This window comes from Sparus aurata, chromosome 4 (genome assembly GCF_900880675.1).
Source record: "Sparus aurata chromosome 4, fSpaAur1.1, whole genome shotgun sequence".
Taxonomy (NCBI): Eukaryota; Metazoa; Chordata; class Actinopteri; order Spariformes; family Sparidae; genus Sparus; species Sparus aurata.
In genome coordinates this window covers 24,985,966-25,009,020 of record NC_044190.1, presented here as the reverse complement: position 1 = coordinate 25,009,020, position 23,055 = coordinate 24,985,966, and the positions used below count along the sequence as shown (strand labels likewise).

At 40.4% G+C, this 23,055-nt stretch overlaps 2 protein-coding genes across 11 annotated transcripts in view; one reads left to right on the top strand and one right to left on the bottom strand.

The window, feature by feature from the left end:
- Nucleotides 1–3,380: 3,380 nt before the first annotated feature.
- dkk3a (dickkopf WNT signaling pathway inhibitor 3a) lies at nt 3,381–10,621 on the bottom strand. Of its 2 annotated transcripts, XM_030414717.1 has the most exons (8): nt 10,505–10,621; nt 9,241–9,600; nt 8,871–8,984; nt 8,723–8,782; nt 6,560–6,652; nt 5,153–5,297; nt 4,701–4,857; nt 3,381–4,583 (listed from the first exon to the last, which is right to left on the bottom strand). In XM_030414717.1, the coding sequence occupies exons 2-8, from the start codon at nt 9,445–9,447 to the stop codon at nt 4,496–4,498; spliced, it is 864 nt and encodes a 287-aa protein (XP_030270577.1). In that variant the 5' UTR covers nt 9,448–9,600; nt 10,505–10,621; the 3' UTR covers nt 3,381–4,495. The 2 variants fall into 2 exon arrangements, with proteins under 2 accessions (XP_030270577.1, XP_030270578.1); XM_030414718.1 differs by lacking the exon at nt 6,560–6,652.
- Nucleotides 10,622–10,787: 166 nt separating this feature from the next.
- mical2a (microtubule associated monooxygenase, calponin and LIM domain containing 2a) overlaps nt 10,788–23,055 on the top strand; it is a 37,381-nt gene continuing 25,113 nt past the window's right edge. For all 9 annotated transcript variants that reach the window (XM_030414709.1, XM_030414712.1, XM_030414713.1 and 6 more), the window contains exons 1-2: nt 10,788–11,335; nt 19,616–19,971. In XM_030414709.1, coding sequence (XP_030270569.1) covers nt 19,711–19,971 — 261 coding nt within the window. In that variant the 5' untranslated portion in view covers nt 10,788–11,335; nt 19,616–19,710. The remainder of the gene's footprint in view (nt 11,336–19,615; nt 19,972–23,055) is intronic.

The following is a 23,055-nucleotide window of genomic DNA, read 5'->3' as shown; positions in this document are numbered from 1 at the left end:
AGTGCAGTGGATATTTTTGACAGTTGTAGCTGTATGCGAGTTAACATCCAGCACAAGTATGTTGGTAACATTTACACATACATCAGGTATTGCTGCCATTAGTATTGCACCTTCCAGCCTGAAATACTGTGCATGAAAGACACAGGACAAACGAGCAATATGAGGTGTTGAGGCCAAAACATTTTTTTCCCAAGAATTGTGCAACATGAGATGGAAATGGCGGTGTAGACTACAGCTGAGATATAAACTCAATTAACTAAATTTAACATTTGGAAGTCGAATGATTATAGCGCCAAGCTGACGAGCCTGAAGTCTGTCAGTTTACTAATTTGGAAATATATCATTATTATTCAAATTTCAAACAAGGTCTTGGTCATATGATGGTGTATAAACTAAGACTGTTTTCACTGTTGGTTTGTATTATTTTCATATAAACTAATGAAAATCCATAATACATGTGAAAAGTTGGTAATCAGGCCACATCTGCTCAAGTGTTTTCTCTCATGTTGACTGATCAATATGGAGGACCAAACCTGGCATAAGTATAAATAAATAAATAAATAAATACATAAATGCATAAATAAATACATAAATAAATGCTGAAATAAATGTATAAATAAATAAATGCATAAATAAATACATGCATAAATAAATGAATAAATAAATAAATGCTGAAATAAATGTATAAATAAATAAATAAAAGTATAAATAAAAGAATAAATGCTTTTTATTTATTTATACATTTCTGTTCACCTACATTTATTTATTTCTGTATTTCTGTTCATCTACATTTATTTATTTCTGTATTTCTGTTCACCCACATATATTTATTTCTGTATTTCTGTGTCCATATGTAAATGAGGAGGTAGGAGGTCCTAACCTCAGTCAAGAGCATGATTGGTCAAATCGGAGAGCCAGACAAAAGCAAACGATTCCTGATCTCAAGCCTCGCTCTCTGTAACGTTGTGAAACAGCTCCAGTTAGCTTAATGGCCTCGACCAGTGTGACAGGTTAACTGGCGTTCATTTTAACTTGCGAGGGTCCCAGATGTGCTGGTGGTGTGGTTTGAGAATCTATCTTGAGAGCCATGTTCGCTAACCAGGAAAAACATTCTGCTCATCGCTCCAAGTCATGTATACGTGTATTCGTTTTGACGTGGCTTGAACACTTCTATCCACACGGAGAAGCCGGGGCTGCGACTTGCAAACCACTGCTAGACGAGCGCTACAGAGCACAAATCGTCCAAAAGTGCATGTTGTCGGTCTCATATCTTTGTCGTGAATCTCTGTACTCTTAAACAACTCATGTGTGGAACAGTATTAAGCATTTGTTCACGCCGAGCGGCTCGAGAGCGGCGTGGACACCGCTGTTAGCAGTTAGCTGCTAGTTAGCTTTTAGCTGCTCGCTGTAGCGCTAAGAGCGTAGCGTCCAGGTTAACTGTTGACACATGTTACCACCGAGAGTGAGATACATGTCTGGGCTTTCCTATGAACCATTGTCGCTACTGGTGTTTGTATCACAGGTTGATCTGGACGTCTCACGATTTGCCACAGCTGATTGACCTGACGCTGAGCTCGGGCTGGATGTCAACGTACTCTGCAGACTGTTTGACCAGCAGGCTGTATGACAGTGTACAGTTTTCACACCGACTTAGCTTCAGCTTAATAACGATGTATGCGGCTCGGAACGATGGCTTTAAGCGGCCATTTGAACAGTGCGGAATGAAAAATACCCGATGGTAACCGGTGTCACAAGGTAGCCTGGACGCTGCGCTACAGCGAGCAGCTAACATAAGAGCTAAAAGGGGTCTCCACGCCGCTCTCAAGCCGCTCGGCGTGAACAAATGCCTCAGCCTGTTCCACCCATGAGTTATTTGAGAGTACAGACATTCACGACAAAGATATGAGACCGACAACATGCACTTTGGGACGATTTGTGCTCTGTAGCGCTCGTCTAGAATATACATATACATGACTTGGAGCGATGAGCAGAATGTTTTTCCTGGTTAGCGGACACCTCTCTCTCCAGACGGGATTCTCAAACCACACCACCAGCACACCTGGGACCCTCGCAAGTTAAAATGAACGCCAGTCAAATTCATAACTAAACCAGAGCTACATGAACAAATGTCAACAACTAAAGCTAACAGTTAGCTGAGCGGGCTTGCTGGTAGCCAGCAACATTCCTCTACAGTGTACAGGAATCAGCGCTGCTAGTAAGGCAGAAGTAGTAGACCCTCATCGAGCACACTCCTGTAACCAATCATGCTCTTGACTGAGGTTAGGACCTCCTACCTCCTCATTTACATATGGACACAGAAATACAGAAATAAATATATGTAGGTGAACAGAAATACAGAAATAAATAAATGTAGGTGAACAGAAATGTATAAATAAATAAAAAGCATTTATTCTTTTATTTATACTTTTATTTATTTATTTATACATTTATTTCAGCATTTATTTATGCATGTATTTATTTATTTATACATTTATTTCAGCATTTATTTATTTATTTATGTATTTATTTATGCATTTATTTATTTATTTATACTTATGTCAGGTTTGGTCCTCCATAGGTCATACCTCTTCTCAGGACTGAACGGGCATGTACACACTGCTTGAGTAGGAAAAGCACAATTGCTCTGTTGTACTTAAAGCAACATTATGTAGAAATTGGCATTTTGTGTGATTTGGCGCCACCCACAGCGTGAGTGTAACACCACTGTCGTAAATACCAATCCCAGGTCTATTATCAATTTGTCAGATGCTAGGTGCTAACTACAAAAAAAAACTCATTACATCATAACAATGCTACGTGTTGAAAACTTGTATGTTGAAGTAAACATGTATTTAAAGCGATGATCCTTCCCTCTCACTGAAGTTGCATAGTGGAGAAACAAGTATCAGAGTGGCGGAGTAGCTCGGACAGAGACGCCATTCACCCTATTACAAGACATTGTACCATCAAAATGATTCTGGAGCTGTTATTTTAAGGTAAAAAAAAGTTACATAATGTTGCATTAAATGTCCCAGGAAGCAGCATGTACTTTCCCAGTACCCTGAAACTGCAGCAGCTAAATAGAATCATCCTGTGCTTTTCATGCAGTGAATGTGCTGAAACGTCTTACATGGGAAAGAGAAAAAAAAAAAGCTTCCTCCTGCTAGTTTTGCAGGCCAACTGACACATCATCATTCTAACTAGCAGATAGAGGTTTGTGATATCATCTAAGTTCTGTTACGGTTCCACCTGAGCAGAGGACTAATCAGCCAAGGTGACTGAAGACACCCGTTTGCTTTAGGATCACCATCAGGTGACATGTCAACGTATGATTTAAGGTTCACAGGTAGTTAGACAGTTGTAGAAAAAGGAATCATGAATGCCAGCAAAAAATATGGTCTTGTTTTAAGCCTTGTTTGCTAACAGCCAATAACCAACCAGATAGTTACTCAAAATCAAACTGAAGTAAGGAATACACATTGCATATGAATATAGACAGAGTAGATGTCTTTGTGGACAACGTTTCCTCTCCTTGTGAATAATAGGAAGTTCTCTCTGACATGAGGCTTGAATCTCGTTAAATAACAAACAGTGGCTCAGTGGAACAAAGCAACATGAAGATCTTCAAGCAAAATTTGCAGCAAGGTTTGTCTAAACATTTTTTTTTTCAGGAACAGTGAAAAGTGAAGCGGAAAAAACAAAACCTTTGTTATAAACAACATTAAAGTATTGAGGCAGCTAGAATTTGAATTTCTCTTAATCAAACCTTTGGTTTCACTTTTCTAAGACATTTATGAGGATGCATATTTGCTTTCTTGTTGGCAACATGAATAATTATTGTAGTCGTTGGCAGCAGCTTTTTACATGCAGAATACAGAATCCTGCTAACAAATGCTAACACATGCTCGGCTGACACCTCATGGTTGTGTTGGCATCCTGTAGATGACTATACAGTATATGTCATGTTGAGGGGAGAGATTCTTATTTATTATTGCCTGCTTCTGTGATACTGCTGTATAAGTCACACAGTACATGAAGCATGATTGAATCTGGTTTCATTTTCTTCCTTTCTTACAGTAAATAGACTGAAAACTAAGTGACTCAAAGGTAATTTTTCTCTATTTTCGTCTCACATATTAAAGCAGTGAGGCGAGAAGTCTACAGATATTCAGTGTCTACAGTTATATTGACTGTGTTGCAGCTTATTTAGATAAGGGGTAGCATTAGATAAGGGTTTCAGTGCAGTATAGAGATGTAGCAGCGTTTAGTATCAACACAGGACTTTGCAAATATAGTTCCTGTTCTCTGTTAGTGATTCTCATATCTACATTTTCAGAAGCCTTCGAGGATTGTAACCCTCAGGTCTCAATTAGAGCAAATAAAATAAATATATTTTGATCCATTTTCCATGCTTTTACCACTTTGGATTAGGCTGGCAAGCAAAGTGCTATTTGTCAAGTTGTTTACAAGGCAGTGTGGACCAAAAAAAGGCTGTCTAGAGTATGTAGTCTATCTCTGAGTACAGGCTGTCTGTCAGGTCCTCTTCACTTGAGTCCTCTCCTTTAAGGCACATGGACCCTCTCCTGTCAAAGACATGCAGGTAAAGCTTAAATATCATTGATTTATTCTGACAGAATCATTCATTTAACAGGAAACACAAGATTTAAGACATTTGGTTCTCTTAAATGTAGCACACTCACCCCAGGTGCTGGCATTGGAGATCTCCTGCACAGGGGCAGTGTTTCCTCGGACCCTGGCCCTGCATGTCCCAGGACAACAGCTCTACCAGGTGGTTGGAGGCACCCAAGCAGCGCTCACGCTCAATGGGCTTGGCCAAGCAGACCGGGAAAAGCAGGGCTGAGCACACAGAGACAACGCACATGTACAGTTTCTGAGGGGATGTAGAGAATCATTAAAGAGCAGCATTGTGGAGTTGCATGTGATAAAAAGGCAAAATAAATGTAATATTTTGCAAATTTCCACAATGCAGGAATGCCACAGTGCAACACCATACATGGTAGAATGACAGAAAGCTGATTATGCCAAGACAGGCTCCACTCATTCTCCAAAATTACATTACACATTACATTACAAAAGTAACCTTCCCAACGCTACTAAAGAGCATACACTGCACTGTGTGCTCCTACTGTACCTTTATGGAGAGCGCAGCAGAGGTCTGAGCTGCAGTCAGACTGGTACTGACAAGTGCTGCCAGCCTCTCCTTTCGTTGCATTCTGACTGCACTGACCCCACACACACAGCTGTTCACCGCAGCACTCCTCGTCCTTCGTGCAGGACTGACAGGATAGAAAAAACGTTTCATTAATTCAGCGAAAATGTTTCACTGAACGCAAATTTTTTAATGCAACACTGTTGTCTTGAAGTCACAAAATTGTGTGCATAGGATTTGGTTGAATATAAATTAGATCAGCAGGTCAGCGGGTCTCTGAAAGTTCCTATTCCCACAGACCCTCTGTGAATTGTTAATGTGGGAAGCGGCAAATAGTGTTCTGCTTATTTCCATGCAGAGTTTTTCCATTGCAGCACTTTTGACGAGACACAGATCCTCCTCTCCTCCTCTCCTCGGTGTATTTATTGTTATTCATGTACACTGAACCCTCGTTAGGCAGACTGCCAATCTCTTTATCCCTATGAGATGCTTTTTACTCTGCTGCACTGAGGCCAGTTCATCCAGTGATGATACCAAAAAATCTTCAACACTTCTCAGTCTTAAACAAACACAGTGGGTGAGTCTCTACAGAGAAGACTCTCATGAGTAATGTCCTTTTTGTTCTGGACGTCCTTTGTGAGAGCGGCAGAAAAGGATGAGCTCGTATTCAACCTTGACACTTGCTGTCCTTTCATGTGAAGCTCATAGGACACATTGATCACAAGCAACACGCTCCAGTTACACTTGTGGACACACTGCAATGCAGTTGAAGTGAAACACCAGCTGCCTGGAAGTGACTGTATGTATATACAGTATATATGTGTAAGTGGGACATTTAAAGGATAAGTTCACCCAAATAATGTATATTCAGTCATTATCTACTAAACCCCATTTCACAGAAGTCAATTTTCTCTGGAGTACTGCAGCATTCTCCAGAACAGCTGGAGTAGATGGGGACTTGTTTTAAAATCAACCTAAAAAATAAACACAAAATGGCTCCTTACAGCTCGTCTGGCATAATAAAAGTCTCTCAAAGCCCTGAGCTCACAAACTGATTTGAAAAGATGTACTTTACACCCTTCTTAAAGTTAAAAGCTTCACTGCAGCTGCTAAGCTAACAGTGCATTGAGGGTGTCATCTTTTGTTTTTTTTCTGTAGTTTTTTTTCTCCATTTTCAAACAAGTCCCCATCTCCTCCTGTTGTTTAGGAGAATGCTGCAGCACATTTTAACTGTGAGGCTCCAGAAAATGTTTTGTGGACAATGAAACCTCCACCCCAACTTCCATGGGGATGAGGGTGAGAAGACAATGAATTTTCATATTACGGTGAACTTATCCTTTAAACTGAATAGTGCAGGTACCCATATAAAGGTAAGTGAGGTTCGCCTACCACGTCCATTGCTTTGCAAGGCAGACACCTGGAGTTGTGCGTGTCATGAAGGCAATACCTCTCCTTCCCGCAGTCCTCAATAGACATACATCCCTTAAGACAAGAGAGAGGAACGATTACAACTCAGTGATTTGGTCCTCGTTGTGAGGGCACCGGCAATCACAGAGGTGTCATCATGTGACATGAAAATGGCATAATTGAAATTTTCAATAACATGAGTTAGCCTCTAATGTGTACTTATGTTAGAAATGATGCTGCGTGCCAAATATCCTTTGTAAAATATGTTAAACAATTTTCAATAAATCAGTCTCTGAAATCTACCCACCTGCATATCATGTGACACTACAAGGGCTTCAAACCCAAAGTTAGTGCAACAACACTGTTGTTAATACAAATCCCAGGTCTATACTGCTGTGTAACCCGCAACCTTTTCCCGACAGGGATCAATAAAGGAACATCTTATCTTATAATGATTTGTCAGACACAAGTCTTGAAAACTTGTATGTTGAAGTAAACACTGTACGAACACTGTGACACTACTGTGAGTTATCAGAAGTTCTTCTGAGTTGTGAAGAACTCAACTAGCCCTGTAAATCGGCACACAACAGTAGACACACATGTAATCTGTATGTACTGTCTAGAGCTTGAATTCAGCTCTGTATGCTACTGCTGTAATATGTTTTGTCAAAGGTCATAACAAAAGAAGTTGAAAAAAAAAAAAAAATGGGGGCGGGACTTGATAAGCTTTGGCTTCTCCCGCTTTTCCCTTTCGGCCATGTGTATTGTATTATTTGAACAATGATGAAATGTGATGTTTATGAATTGACATGCCTGAAATAAACAACATAAATAAATAAATAAATAAATAAATAATAAATAAACATGTATGTACCACTGTGATCCTCCCCTCTCACTGAAGTTACATAGTGCAGAAACAAGTGATGTGGGGGCAGAGTGGCTGAGACAGAGACACCATTCAATCTATTAATAATAATAATGATAATAATAATAATAATAATAATAATACATTTTATTTTATGCTGCCTTTCAAGCCACCCAAGGTCACCTTACATAGAATAAAAGCATAAAATAAGAGCAACAGCACAGATTATTATTACTGTTAAAAGACACTGTGCCCTTAGAATTATTCTGAAGCTGTTATTTTAAGGTACTTTTAGCTTTCATGGACGCCTCTGTAACTAATTAAGCAGGAACAAAAACCTGCAAAATATTTATGAAGACAGAGGCGCCTCCTCCAGTTTTTATTTTTACCGCTTGTAACTGGGACAGACTCTTGTATCAGAGTTCTCAGGAAAACAGCTATTTGCTGAATCTCTCCTGCCTGTTCAACAGCACATCATTCAGTGGACTCTCTTCTGTCAATATACAAAGTGCAAAAGTCACAAGATGACAAGAATGACAAAATATGGAAGGTCCTGTGCTTTACTTGTGCTGTAACACTGCAACGCGCCAAATAGATACATACGTGCACTTGAGCTGCGGTGAGCATATGAATGCAAACTGTATATCCTGCTCACACTAGGGACACACTTATTATCAGCCTGGCCAATCATCAGGGCCGCTAATCAATCAAAATTGGGATCTGTGTTTAAAATGCTCTATTTTGGCTTTGATGCAGCATCCTTTCTCTGTCTGTAGTCTCCACTCTGTGGGCTCACTCAGTGTCCCCTTCACAACACTATGTGATTTGTTTACACATCACAAGTAACAGCTCATCAACACTTAATAACCTGACTCTGCTGAGTCACCAGTAACTACACTTTTCAAATAGATGTAGTGGAGAGGAGGTATAAAGTGGCAGAAAATGGAAATACTCAAGGTAAAGTACCTCAGGATTGTGGTTAAATACAGTACATGAGTAAACTGTACTTGGTTACTCTCCAACAGTGGTTATTTTAAAGTTCGACACTTTCATTTTAATTTATACTGCAAATGGGTCCAAACATTGGTTCCTAGTCTCCTACTTATGATTGGCATTTGTATCGGTGTGGCTGGTATCCGATGTTATGCAATCTTGAGGCCTTTTGTGTGAGATATTCAAGCCCAGCAGTCAAAGGTCAAATGAAAAACAAGAGTTCTGTTTAAAGATGTTTTTTTTTTTCTTTATCTAGTACAACATTTAGGTAAACAGAATAAACTCACATGATCAATATTGTTCCCCAGGTCACTGAACTGGTCGGCTGTGGTTATGTTGTTTGTCTCCTGTGTGTGAAGGTGGGACATCCGTTATGTTTCAGTCACAAATGAAAACAAACACTGTCTCACCTTTGTCGGCTGTTCATAAGCCTACCTGGTCTACTAAGGTGTGGACAGATTCACTGTCAGTCACTTTATCAGACTCGGTGTCATTGGGAGGGTGAAGGTTACTGGGCTGAGGGCTGAGAGTGACGCTCTCGTTGTTCCTCTGGAAGCATCAGAGAGAAAAGAAGAAATATGTTTAAGGTGAAGAGCCGCATTAATGGAGTCACACCCATATTCATGCACTGACCACAGTTGTCTCTGCCTCTAAGCTTTTAATTTAGATACAAGTGTTTTATTCCCTTTAAAAACGCAGCATAACATCACTTCTATTAAAGGCTGCTTCCAGCAGTGAGCGGTGAAATAATGCCTTGTCATGTAAAAAGCTGGATGCTGACTGAGAGGTGCAACTGGCTGCCTACTTGGTGAGACGCATCCTCATCATCAGCAGGCTTCTTCTGCGGATCCTCTGGCAGCTGCTCCACTTCCACGAACATGCGGTCCAGCTCCGCTCGTCTCTGGTCGGAATTATCCTCCAGGATGTGACTGATGCCTGAGTCCACTATCTCAGGGAGGATGGCATTGCAGACTGCCGTGAGAGCCAGAACTAGCAGGGCGACTCGCATCATGCTGCTGCTGCTGGTCCTGCTGCTGCTGCTGCTGCACTCTGACGAGGGTGTGGCGGTGATGCTGAGAAACACTAACAGCGTCACCGCAGCTGATGCGTCTCCGTCGCTGTGAGGGGGTCACCACCTCATACTGGTTATCCTCTGTAACATCACCTAAACAGGTAAAAAAAAAAAAAAAAGAAATATAATATTAACTCGCCCATTAGCAGGTCTCGACGCAAATATGTGATAACAATAGTTTCTAAATGGCTCTAGTTGTTTGATAAACTTAAACCAGGGACACCTCGAACATAGTTCCGGTCAAGTTTAAACGCTGTTCTGAATTAGTACGCGAGGTAAACTGCAGTAGTCATAGCAACAGTACTTAAATTTCATGCTAGCTCTCATTAACGTTTGCTCACTAATGAAACAAACTATAAATAAACATTAACATATGAATGAACAAAGATGCAGCCTACATATTTTTCCTGTAACGTTAGTATTTCACCCAAGGGTTCAAGGTGAGACTGCAAAAAGGAACTCAAACATGACCTCATGTAGCTAAGTTAGCTAAGGGATGCGAAAGTTAGCTAATTAGAAACCTTATACAAGATTACAACTATCTGTTACAGAAGCTCTGCAAGTCCTGTTCTAATTCTCAAATCCAGCTGTACTTTGCAAGCTGATGAACAAAAATTGATACTAAATATGGTCAATATGTGATACACAGTAATTGCAACTGAAGTAAAGAAATAGTACCCATGAAAAATGGGAATTGGGGTACTTTTTAAAGAAAAACAAAAATCCAGTTGTCTTTATTGTATTGTAGTCGGCGGAACAGTCAAATGCTGAGATAATGATACAGACAAAATATTTATTTTTCTAGAATTAAATAAACAAACTGTCTAAGAAGAAAATTGTGTATGAAATTGAGTTGTCCTTTTAAGGTCAGTTTGTTTATTCCGTCATGAAAAGAATCAGTGTGTGTATCCAGTTTGCTTAGGCATATTTTTTTTTCTCTTCTGATAAATCCCCCAAAACTATATAGTGCAGCTTTAAAGCACAACCATTTAGGTACCTAAGAAAATGTGTTTCATGTTTGGTTGAACCGATCCTTTAAACCTGACACTAGTACACGTTGCTCTGTAGTCTTTCCACAAGATGGCGGCCTTTGCTTTCATAGTAAACATATCCAGGCGCGGACTCCACTACAAGGTATGTGCGCCCACGTTTGCGGTGTTTGTTCAGTGCTTTTGTCCATGTGCCGGCCAGACTGACGTTTCTGCTGACACTTAGCTGAAAGTAGAATGTGTTGATTAACAGGGGACGTGTGGCGCCAGGTGGCCTCATGCAAAAAGGTTTAGTCACACCTGAAAAGCCAGTGTATTGTAGCAGAAGCGTCAATCTTGATCATTCCCTTTACTTTATTTCCCTATATTTCAGCCATCCAGATCTTTACAATCGTGACATTTCACTTAACGCGAATGCCCACAACTTTACATAAAGTTTAAATGACGATCCGGCTTTTAAGACAATCCCATTTTTTTTAGATTCGCGGTCTACCCAGAATTAATTTAGTGATCCCATAAAGTCCAGTCTTTTGTGTAATTATAACATCCTCCTGTGGGGCGAACTCGCAGGCCATCAGAAGACGGTGGGTGGTCGGTTAAATCGTGAACTATGTCTTTGGCATGAGAAAGTCTGGATTAAACAGCAGCAGCAGTCACGTTAGCTGCTCAGGGATGTGTCCGACTTCAGAGCACCGCCCTCAAACATTGGACCCAGCTGCACAGGGACACCGCTGCCTGTCAGGCTGACTGAGGACCGACACACTAACACAACTGTCCAGGACCCTTTTTGACCGTAGACACTGTAAGGAGGAAGCGTTTGGACCGGGTTGAGATATGAGGTAAGTTCTTGTGTTTTACTCCTCTGTAGTTTGTCCAACTGAACACTGGCCATTAAATTAGCATCAATTAGGAAGTTGATAGTGACATAACGGCGATTTGTTATGCTGCCGTTTGCTTTCTGTCCAGTTTGGTTATTCATAAACACGTACTAAATCTCGTGTGTTATAGTGAACGGTGTCTGAACCCTGGCTGAGAGGAGTCAGACATCTGGGCTCTCTCTGCTGCCTGATAACAAAAATGTTATCTCCACTTGAGCAACCTGCATTTTTGTTATGCTGATGTTTATGCCACAAATCACCCCTCAGTGCCGGTGAGTCTGCTCATTGAACTGGACTCTGGAGTTTCTACAAGTTAAAAGACAATACAATAAGGAGCAGAAACAGGTAGACATAGGTTGAAATCCTCTCTCACCAAAGACCGGCATTAACTAAAAGGAGTCCTGTCAGTACAGGTTACTGAACTCTGATTTAATTCTTTTCAGTCTTTCTTAAGACTGACTCCACCTGCTTTACAGCTTCCACACTGTAAACCCTGTGTTTTGGTTTGTCTGGCACAGACTGCATAATAAAGGAAGGTGTGGTGTTGACAGGCTGTGCTGTCAGGTTACTGATTGAATCTCAGTGAGTGACAGAAACTGCCAGTAAATGTTCTCCAGTGTGGTTAATGTGCCGCTACTGCTGCTGATCAAATACACAGTTGAACCTTTGATAAAGCACTGGATTCCTGATTCCTGAAAAAAAAGAAGAAGAAACAGCCGGACTTAAAAACATGGACAAATCAGGAAAGAAAAGACTTTACAACCTAATCTGCTTCTCCTTCTTCCACGTGTCAACATAACCCATGAGCACCCTGTCTGGGATGATTCATATGTCTTGTAAGATGATGCATGATGTGTTCAGCAACATTTTTAAGGAGGTCACTGGAGTCATGCAAACAGTGGTATTTCTTCTTCCCACTGCTGTATGAGCAATCATTTCCTGTGTACTTTACGACTGTTGAAAATGCAGCGTGCCCTTCTCCATCAAGCTTTAAGATCCAAACTGCATTAGCGCAACTCTGCCAGCGAATGTGCTAACATCTAAACAGTGTTCATACAGTTATTATCTGGTCTTTGGCCCAGACGCTGATGGTCTGTGTGATTTATCCTCACAGACACATTAACAACCTCTTTGCTCATAAACATTAAACTGCAAACCACCTTATTCTCTTTTCACTGGAATTTCCCTCTCAGTCAGTCTCTTTTTTTAGGTCATTCGTGTGCTATAATATAAAATATATGGAAAGACACAGTAAACATTGTGTTGCGCAATAAGATTAGTAGCCTTTTGTCAGCGGAGTCTTGCCAAATAGCTGCAAGGCTTATGTATGCTGAATGATTTAAATCTGAATCATGTTTATTTCCCTTCAACAACCACAGTCGCCATTGAACACATCACAAGATCACAAGGCTGTAAATGTGAACTTCATGAACACATGTAACTTATAACCACAGTAACAGACCTAGTGAGGAAAGGTTAACATTTGCATACAAACTTCCACATTTTCCGAGCTGTCCTCTGACTGGGAGCATGATAGGCTTCAAAGCTGCTCCATTCACTTACAACTGCAAATTTTTGTCCCAGCGTTTCATTTTTAGTTTGTAATTACCAGCTTTACTGGAGTTTGACTTAACAACAGTGTGTGGAGTTAAAAACAGCCTGCACAGGTCCCTCCAATCAGGCAGCCGAACGAAGGCCTGCCATATGATGATGCTTAAGAAAATCTAAAAATTTTAACAACCTCGTCTTTTACATAACTTGACTACACGTAATACACCAGAACATTTCAGACACCTACTCCTGTCTGTCTGAGCTGCATTTGGTATTCCCAGTAAGTGCCATTACAACAGCTTTTCAAAGCTCCGATTGACAGACAGTTATGTCAGACTCCTCACCTGTAAGATGTCCGTGCTGTATTGATTGCTAACTGCTCTTTCTGTCAGATTATTGGTCAGTGCTTACATAGTCTTGCACACAGGTAAAGACACAGTACTGACAAATTTGAGACATTTAAATACTAAAAATGTAGTCTTTGAAACAAAGAAAAGTGTAGTTAAAAAGTTTCAGAGATAAGCAATTAAGGGACAAATCAAAGAATGAAAAATCCTGGTGAATTAATGAATCAGTCAATAAATCAAAGTAACAGCTGTATGTGATGGCGTCATGCCATGGATGAAAACAATGTAAATGTGTCTCATGCAGCCCACTAAACTGACTATGAGTGGAAGCCTTGAGTCATTATTGCCAGGGAGGTGTTGTAAACTTTCTCCTTCCTCTCTGCAATATGTTTCCTTCCTTGTTCCACAGCATAAAAACGGACACATGTGTCCAGAAGTCAGCTGCACAAAAGAGGGAGGAACGATCAGAGATGGGTGCAGCCTGAAACAAAGAGTTTGCTGTTGTGCCAAAAACATAGTTTCTGCTTTCTGCTCAAAAGATATTATAAGATATGTTGGGACATAAAGATGGAGCCACAGGAGGAGAAACGAAAAGACTTTACTGTGGTAAACTCACCCCAGGATGTCATTAACACTTTCCATGTGCCAGAGACAGGACCACAACATATCTTAGTCATGCTTCAGAATCACAGAGGTGGAATTTTACAGGGGCAGCTCTCCTCTGAGCTTTGATCAGGACAGGAAACCAGACGCACTCCGCAGGAAGAGTTTGGATGGGTGGCGTCTGATGGAGCTCACGTACTTTGCTGCAGCTCTCAGAGCTTTCTGAAATGTAAAATAAGGCATCATTTATCTCTCTCAGTGCATCACTGTGACACAGTTAAACTACTAAAACAGACCTGGTGGTCTAAACGATCAGTTTTGTGAGAAGATGTAGTCTGTCTTGCCCTTAGGCCCTGCTAAAATCAAACACAGATAAACACTCGATGGATATCAAGTTGACCTTTGTACATTTTTCTGATCATTCAAGGTAGTCTTGTTTACAAGGTTTCTTGTTTACAGTTTGTCGTCCTGTTGATAACTTTTCAGGTCATGTGCTTTTTTCTTCTGCAACACGACCCCTTGTTTATTTTGAGCTTGGCATTACCGATTGTTGGCTTACAGAAGTTGCTGTTTCACCGCCAGGCTGTATTACTGCCGTCGAAACCTTCACTGTGCCCCTCCTGTGATATTGATGAATGAAGGCACCCGCCGATCTTTGACCCTCAGTTTGTGTAGTGGTTTATATACACACACTCACCAAGCTCACCCAGAGGCGAAAACTCAGTCATTATCTACTCACCCCCACGCCGATGGAAAGACGGGTGATGTTTTGTAGTCCATATAACATTTCTGGAGCTTCTGATAATGACTTGATTTGAAGTTATCCCTTAAGAGGGTATATGTTCACTTATTTGTAAAGTGCTGATGGTGATGTGAATTTGATTTCTTTGGCCGATTTACAACGTTGGACACACTCAGTAGACTTAAATCATTGGAACACACGAGAATGTGTAGTTAGAGTCAGAATAATTGATCAAGTGAATTGTTTGTGTCAGTAGCTGGGCAGGCATAATGCTGTGCTCACTATGTCCAGATAAATCATTCTCCAAAGGAGCCATGTGGTGAACACACCTCGTGGGCCAGACAGATGGGCCTGCAGCGGCACAAGCCTACTCCTCTTTGTGTAAATTCACAGTTTTCTGTTCTGAAAGTGACTGACATTCATCACATTCTGCCACCGTGTCCACCTACCTCATGACAGCTCTTCTTTAGTTTTGGCACGGCTGCCTGAACACGCAGCCGGATTTCAGAGAGCTGAGATAATACTGTGTAGCAGAGGGGCCTGGCTAAGGGCAGAGCCGGTGGGCTGAAGTCCACATGAGTGTACTGTTTTCTGAGGCACACTGCCTGCTTATCAGGCCCACAGAGGGTTCCTTCCTGGTTTTCTTCAGTCGAGTCTGTAATTACTGTTGCTGGCTGGCTACACTACAGTATGTGCATTTCCCAGCACTCCCAATGTTTTCCTTGTGTTGTCAGCTTCCTATTGTACTCTGATAGCCTGAAGCTATGTGCTTTACAGAAACAAATGAAGACATTGCGTCACTGGTTTGACACTTAGATCAGTGTCTTTACAGTGTTGCCAATGTCGGAGTTGTACTATATGGTTTAAATCCGACTGTAAGTGGCTCTTGCGAACAATGGTACCTTGTTGGTTGTCATGTAGAGGACATGTAGATGATAAATGAATTATATCCAAAAAGCAATAAATACATCAAATAAATACTAACAAGTATTGCCCCTGTAGCTGAAACCTGAACCTCTGTGCCGTGGACCTCCTTTGAGTTCAAATCTTGAACATAAGAAACAACATAAAGAATCCGTAGGTATATTGAGTGACATCATGGTCCTTCATTACAGTAAAAACATTGACACTATAGTTTTTCATACAGCGTCCTATAATGTAAATACTCACTAGGACACCAAATATGTATTAATCCACTTCTACAAGTAATCCTCAACAAATGTACGATTTACTTCTGTTTGGGTAACTACAACAGTACCCAGCTGTTTTAAGAAATCATTTAGCTTTAAAAGAAGGCAACGATTTATTTCTGGCACATGTTTTCAGTTTCCAGTAGAGTTGATGTGGCTTTGGGCCGAGCGGGTAGTGTCGCAGACGGGGTTGGGAAGTAACACATTGCTGGTTTGTATTGGATTTGTTGACAATATGAAAAATGGAGAGTTATGCCAGCTTTGTCCTGTATGACTTCAAATTCACTTGAAATTGTTCTTTGTGTGGTTGTCCATGTTGTAGACCATCAGTGATGTGGTACATTAGTGTCTAAAAGTCTATTGAATGAAACATTTAACATGCATTTATTAGTGGAATGTGGGTGGATATATATGTGCATACATGTGCATAAAGGCCTCCATGGTTGGATTTTTCTTTTTGCTGTCCAGGTGTAGCAGGTACATTTTTCACATTCCGAACATTCCCTCTCTATCATGCTGGACAATCCTGTGGCTGTAATGTGTTACTGTAGTGACATAAGTAATAGTAAAATGAGATGGAACTGCTCGATTTAAATAGCAAACTGCCGATATTACTGTGTAAATTCCTAAATAAATCACTGCCGTTCACTTTCATTATTATCTGCAGTCGGTAACACTCAATCAGATCATTGTCCAAACAGACAGGAGAATTAAAACCTGCATGCCATTAAACTCTCATCTCTCTAAAGCGTCATATAGTTCAGCTGTGATGTATGGTGTGTGTGTGTGTGTATTCTTTCCGCTTTGTCTGTCATTAGTTGTATTTTTACAGCCGTTCTGTGGGTTCGTTCTGTCTGCCCACAAGTGACTTTTCCATTCTGTCAGACTGAGATGGTGAAGTCATCGGACTCTGTCTGAGACAATGTAGTTTGAGCGTTGAGCATTGACTTGGCTATGAGGACAGTAAGTGGTACCTTTTCATTAGTCCTTGCAGACTCATACAACAGATGGTTTCAATAAGCGTGCCTTTTTTTTTTTTTTTACCACTTTACTTAGCCTGAAATGTGAAAGCATAAGAGAAGTCAGCATGTCTTTATGTGAACTTTCCACCAGAGGCACAAGCTTATATTGAACATCGGCCAAAGTGAGAAGAAGATGATGTCAACTTAAAATTATTATTAACTGTTCTTGTGAAAAGACAACCATAAACCTTTGTAATTTTGTTATCCATTTTATCCTTTTGAGGTAGAAATTCATCTCAATACTTCAAACAAACTTACTTCAGACTGTCAAAAGAAAGAACACCACAGAGACTTCATAGACGATATTATGTCGGCCCCAAACACTCCACATACCACATGGTAGAGTACACAGCAATTTTCCCATCACATTCTGCTGCCATGCATGACAGATTAAAGCACCTGTATCATGTATCATGGCTGTCTCAGTCATCACTCCTCACTCATTGACAATCAGTGTGTAAATTCCCCCAAATCCTATGGAGGTGGTCCTGTGACTGCTTGGCTGGTGGAGCCAGAGAGAGGGCTAGCTGAGTGTTGGACTGTGTTGGAGCAGTTCAGAGCTCTTATAGCCACGTGGCAAAAGGAATGTCAGCTCACTGACTTTGAGGCTGGATGTCTGCTGTGAAAGGCCTCGGGGGTCCGCAGTGTCTACCAACAGGACAGGGGAATTTTGAGGCTACAAAGGTGTATAAAGCAGGCTGAGGTTCACCTGAGTGTACAGGATTTCTACAGGCTGGTTGGTGTTACTTTCTCTGCCTGAATCTTTCTCAACAGCAACATCAAAACAGGATGCAAACACGTAGCCAAACAGGATCTCGTGTAAATCAATATGCTAATTTTAGCCGATGCTTTGGGAGCGATATTCAAACTCCCACCACATTCAAATCACAGTCAAAACAAGGTTGTTGACCCAACTCTGAATAGCCATGGGATACAACCTTTTAACCTTCGAATGCATTGGTGTCTCACGTAGCCACCTGAAGCCCAGGGGCGGGATGTGATGGTGTAGTTAATGTAACTCACAGAGGTACGTGATATTGTACTGTATCTTAGACGATATCACGGTTTCACGGCATCACAGTATGGTTCTACACTATCGATCTTATTATTATCAGTTACAATGACTCTTAGAAAAATAAGAAACTTTAATTCAAAATGTTACAATTATTGCATTTTGACACGCATGAAACTTGAGATACACTTGAAATATATATATTTTAAATAAAACTTATATGGTAGAATACAACATCATAGATTAGCAATTTTTACACAACCCGATAACCATCAATTTTCACTCCGAGATGACAGCAAGATGAAAGTTGACTCAGAAGTTCACTTTACAGATTGAACCTAAAATAATATCTGAACTGCGACATCATCAATGAGCTAAACAAGGCTGGTGGATATCTGTGGGGATCTGTCAGAGGCCTGCACAGCCAGCCTGACCTCTACCCTAACCCTGCCCATCCCGCTCCATGGGACATTAGAATATCAAAGGCAGACTTCTCCCAAAACTCACAGAAGCTGTGGTATCCACCCAAGTGAGCGCACACACGCTTAATGCAGGAAATTTCCACATTTTACTTTGATGTTTGGTTCGGGCTCGGAATTTCTGGCATGATTTTCAAAATGCTTGATGGCTGATTGGAGGTACCATGTCAGTTCTGCTCTGTTCTTACATGAGCATATGTTTTTTGAACAAAGGTTTCACACACAGGCACATATGTAAGCATACTGAGCCCACTTGCCTAATAAAAGGTGGATAATTAATCATGCATACCTAATCCAACCCAATCAATCTGTGTCAGTGTGGGGTTGTTTTTCAGTTGGTTTCAAAGCCCTTTCTTTTTTCTACTGTTGAAAACATTGTCTGGGTTTCAGCTGGAATGAAAAATACCACAAGACAAATACTTTTCCGGTCTACTCATCCGTGGTCAGTGCTGCTCTTCAGGAATGAAAGGTGCTTAACAGAAACAAACAGTGGTTCTTTGAACCGCAATTATAGGCAAGCGGCTTTCTACCATGTTACAGACGGTATATGACATCATTTATAAAAAAAAACCCATCTAGGGTATAACCACAGATTCTTGAGGGGGGGATGTTGTCTAGCCTGCAATTATGTGAAAATACCAATCTTCTCCCTCCTGCACTAAAATTCAGAAGATATGATATACGTGTCCTCTTTTTATGAACCTTGTCAACAGATATGTCTCTTGTAAATTTCAAGTTGTTGTGAAGAACCGCAATACAAACATGCAGCATGTATCAGATGTATGGTTGATTCCTTGAAGCCATTACATTAGCCCTCATACTTCCATATGGAGGACTTCATATCAGAAAAAATATACTGTCTACAATTCATGACTCTACTACAAAAATATACAACTGAAGCCCATCCAAGCAATACTACAGTTTTAGCAGAGTCCTGATACCCTGTAATGTGTGTAATTCTGTCACTGACTCTTGAAACAGTTGAAAAGTTTGCTTCTATGTTGAACTCCAATCTAGAACCACAAACCACTTCTTTTATAGGCTCACATGGTTGTGCCTCTTTAAAGCACAAGTAGTAAATATGCCTGTCGGCTCATTTTACGTCTACTTTCTTGTATTTAGCTAGCTGTGTTGTCAACTTAAATTACTTTAACATTCCAATCTATAAACCACTTGAGTAAACCAAAATAATGACTTATGTCCATGCTAATAGTAGATTATGGAAAAACCAGCCATCTGTGAGAGACTTCTTGCCATGAGATGACATCAGACTCTTATGTGTCTTGCCTCCTCAGACTGGGCATGACGGTGCGGGCCAAGCTGAGGGTGTAGCCACATCTGGCAGAGAGTGCTGAAGTAAGCAGGAGCCATCTACTGTGACTGTGGGAAGATGGGAGAGATAGAGGAGGATAGGGACAATGTTGCGAAGCTGTTTGAGAACTTCGTCCAGGCCTCGACCTGTAAGGGGACTCTTCAGGCCTTCAACGTCCTCTGCAGACAGCTGGACCTCGACCCCGCGGACAGCAGCACCTTCTACAGCAGTCTCAAGGCGAAGGTCACCAACTGGAAGGCCAAAGCACTATGGAGCAAGCTAGACAAGAGGATGTCCCATAAGGAGTACAAGAACGGCCAGGCCTGTGAGGGCACTAAGGTAAGTTTATCATTTATTAATGATGTTTTGTACAGCTGTACGTAATGGAGCAAAAAGGTTTGCTAATCAAAGGTCAATGGAGACTGTGGATTTATGATTAACAGAGACAAGCACAATAGTAGAGGTTTTACCTTTTTCCCCCCATTTAACTACAACACTTTATAATTATTTTTCCATCACTGCAAAATTTTGCAGAAAGTTTAGAGTGTCTCACTCAAGTTTTTGCAAAACTTTCAGTTTATCTTGAACATCTTTCATTTTTATAATGGTACTGTATGAGATAATCAATGTTGTTAAAAGTACCAAAAAGTATAGATATTGTGTAAAATTTTACTTTGGTAGATGTGAAAGTCCCTCTTTCCCTCTCTTTAAATTATCTGATAGCAAATTTACTTGCTATCAAAAGTAATTTTCCGACAATAAATGTCCTTAAAATTCCCTCCTTCGGCCAAATAAAGTATTTTGAATTGAATTGAATTGAATTGAATTAGATTGAATTGAATTAGGTATCAATTGTACAAGTTAAAGAAACATTTGCATACATTTACGCAAATTATTGTATATGGGTTGAAAGATGGTCTGGCGAGGTCTATTTGTCTACATTATTCCAAGATCCTCCACCATCTATAGAGAAAACTGCCCAACAGCAACCTTTTAAAAAACCCTGAAAAATACACACACTTTTTTTTTTACTTTATTTGGTTTTGTGTAGGAATATCAAACTTAAAGGCAATGCTTTGTAGCAACAAACACTCTCTGATCTCAGCTATAGCACCAACTACACTTTTTTGGTTTAAACTGCAGCCAGCTCAAGGATCGAAAAAGACAAAAGGTAACATTGATTGCTTTAAATCTCTACAAGTTGATTTCCTCTAACTGCGTGCTGAACCTTAAAATTATGTGGCATTCTTTTAAAAGTGGTCACCATTAGTAGTTGGTGAGCTGAAACATGGAAGGCTCTTTAAAGGACAAATTAGTATTTTCCAGGAAAATAAATTTTTGATATAAATAGCCTTACATGTGATGCGTTCTAAGTTTCACAGGACTTTCATAACACACAATTGAGTACGATGTTTTGCATTTTAGGAAGTGACTTTGTGACTTAACCTCATGTGGTTCCTATTTTTTGAACAATCTGCGCTTTGTTCCCCCTTTGGAGTGTTTTCGTACACTATGGAGCAGCAAAGGCAATGTCATGGTTATCACTATAACCTCTACCTGCCAAGACGTAGCCCCATCAACTCTGCAAACACTCACTCCCTCACTGAAACAGCTCCCAATGTACAGGACAGGAAATTAGAGAGATATACATTGCTTTGCACCGATTCTTCTTCTCTTTACACAGCTGCTATATAACAAAGCTGTACAGAAACATCGTGTAGCATTATTCATAAATAAATGCACTGCTGAAACATCAGTGTATCCACCCTATGTAACTGTATCTCGCCACGGAAACTGTGAAAATGCTGTAAAATCACAGCCAGGCAACACAAACACTGTACGTTAAACACAACAAGCAACAGATGTGCTTAATCAAATGGAACAAGACACAGAAGACAAACAATGTGACATCTATGCACCGCTTCATCTAACCCTGCAGCCAAGTAACACAAAAACAGCCAATTGCATTCAGAAAGCAATCACAGAGAAATTCCATCAACACGCACAGAGGGGAGTTATAGAAGAGCTACTCTTTGAGTTGAATTATGAAGAGATGACTGTAATGGGCACAAAGAAATCATGTTAAGTTCTGCGGTGGTGGTGGTTCTTGGTTGGGTTGTGTGTTTGGCAGTAAAGGTGATGAGGGAAAGTAGGAAAACCTGGAGGAGTGTGATTACCTTCCAGGCATCAGCTGCCTTGTGCTTGAAAGAGTGTTTTTATTGCACAGAGAAAGAGACAGCATCACTCAGCAACTATGAATATTTGGACCCAGTTATATGGAGGGTGTGCTCTGCTCTTTATAGGCTCTTCCTCAAAGGTTGGAGCCAGACCCACGTTGTTATTAAAGTGTGTTTAAAATGCTTCAGCGTGAGCCCAGTTTTACAGGCTCTGTCAGATTTAAGCCAACAATCAAAAGAGGTAAGAAGAAGTGTGACTCTCCTAAACCTTTGCGGCAGACATTTTAGGTCAGATTGCGTAATTCTGGCAATCCACAGGGTTGAGCTATAAAATAAAAAGTGGCACTGTGTACTAAAGTAGTAATACAGATGTACAAACAGTTGATTGTGTTCCTTATTGAAACACTAAGTGAATTCATGAGATTGCCTCTTTTCTTCTAAAAGCCTGGTATTTAAAAAGTTGCTTATTAAATTTAACACGTGTACAGCACACAAACAGTATGACGCCTGTTTTAATCACTGACAGCACAGACAATCTTCTTTCACTTGATTACCGACTTCTCCTCTCCCGGGGAGAATCACTAGGTGACGACTCGTGTTTTTATGACGACTCAGCCCTTTAAACAGTGACAGATGTGGAATCACTCGGCACCTCGTCTTCATACTCCCGCTGTAGCAGCAATCTTTAAAGGATGTGATGTCATCTGTGTTTTATGGGCCTGACACAGCTGGCAGCAGAGACACTGTGTGTTTCTTTCTCATAGAGCTTTGATGTGAATAAGCTGATCTTTTTTGTATTATTATCCATGATAATGATGTTAAGAACAACTTCAGCTCTCGTGGATCCATGTGAAGCCCCAGATTAATTTCTTGCACTACAGTCACACAGCTTGACAGTTTTGTTGTAGGGTTTTGGATGATATTTTTTTTGCGTCCTGTTAGAGCAATGTTTAGCATTAATATGCATACAGTAGTTTTTATTTATTAATTTATTTATGCATATACTACCTCAATAGATGTTTTGCACTGAACAAGGACTGCACTTAATTTCATTGTATCTGTTACAATGACAATAAAGATATCCTAGTTTTGTTTCAAGCAAAAAAAAAAATGTTAATTTAAATATTTGATGCTTTTCTTTGTCAGTTATGATAGTAAAGTAAATATCTCTGGCTCGTGACTTTTGATTGAGCAAAATAAGGAACTTAATGAATTAAACTGCGGTTCAGAGCAATCGTCATCGACA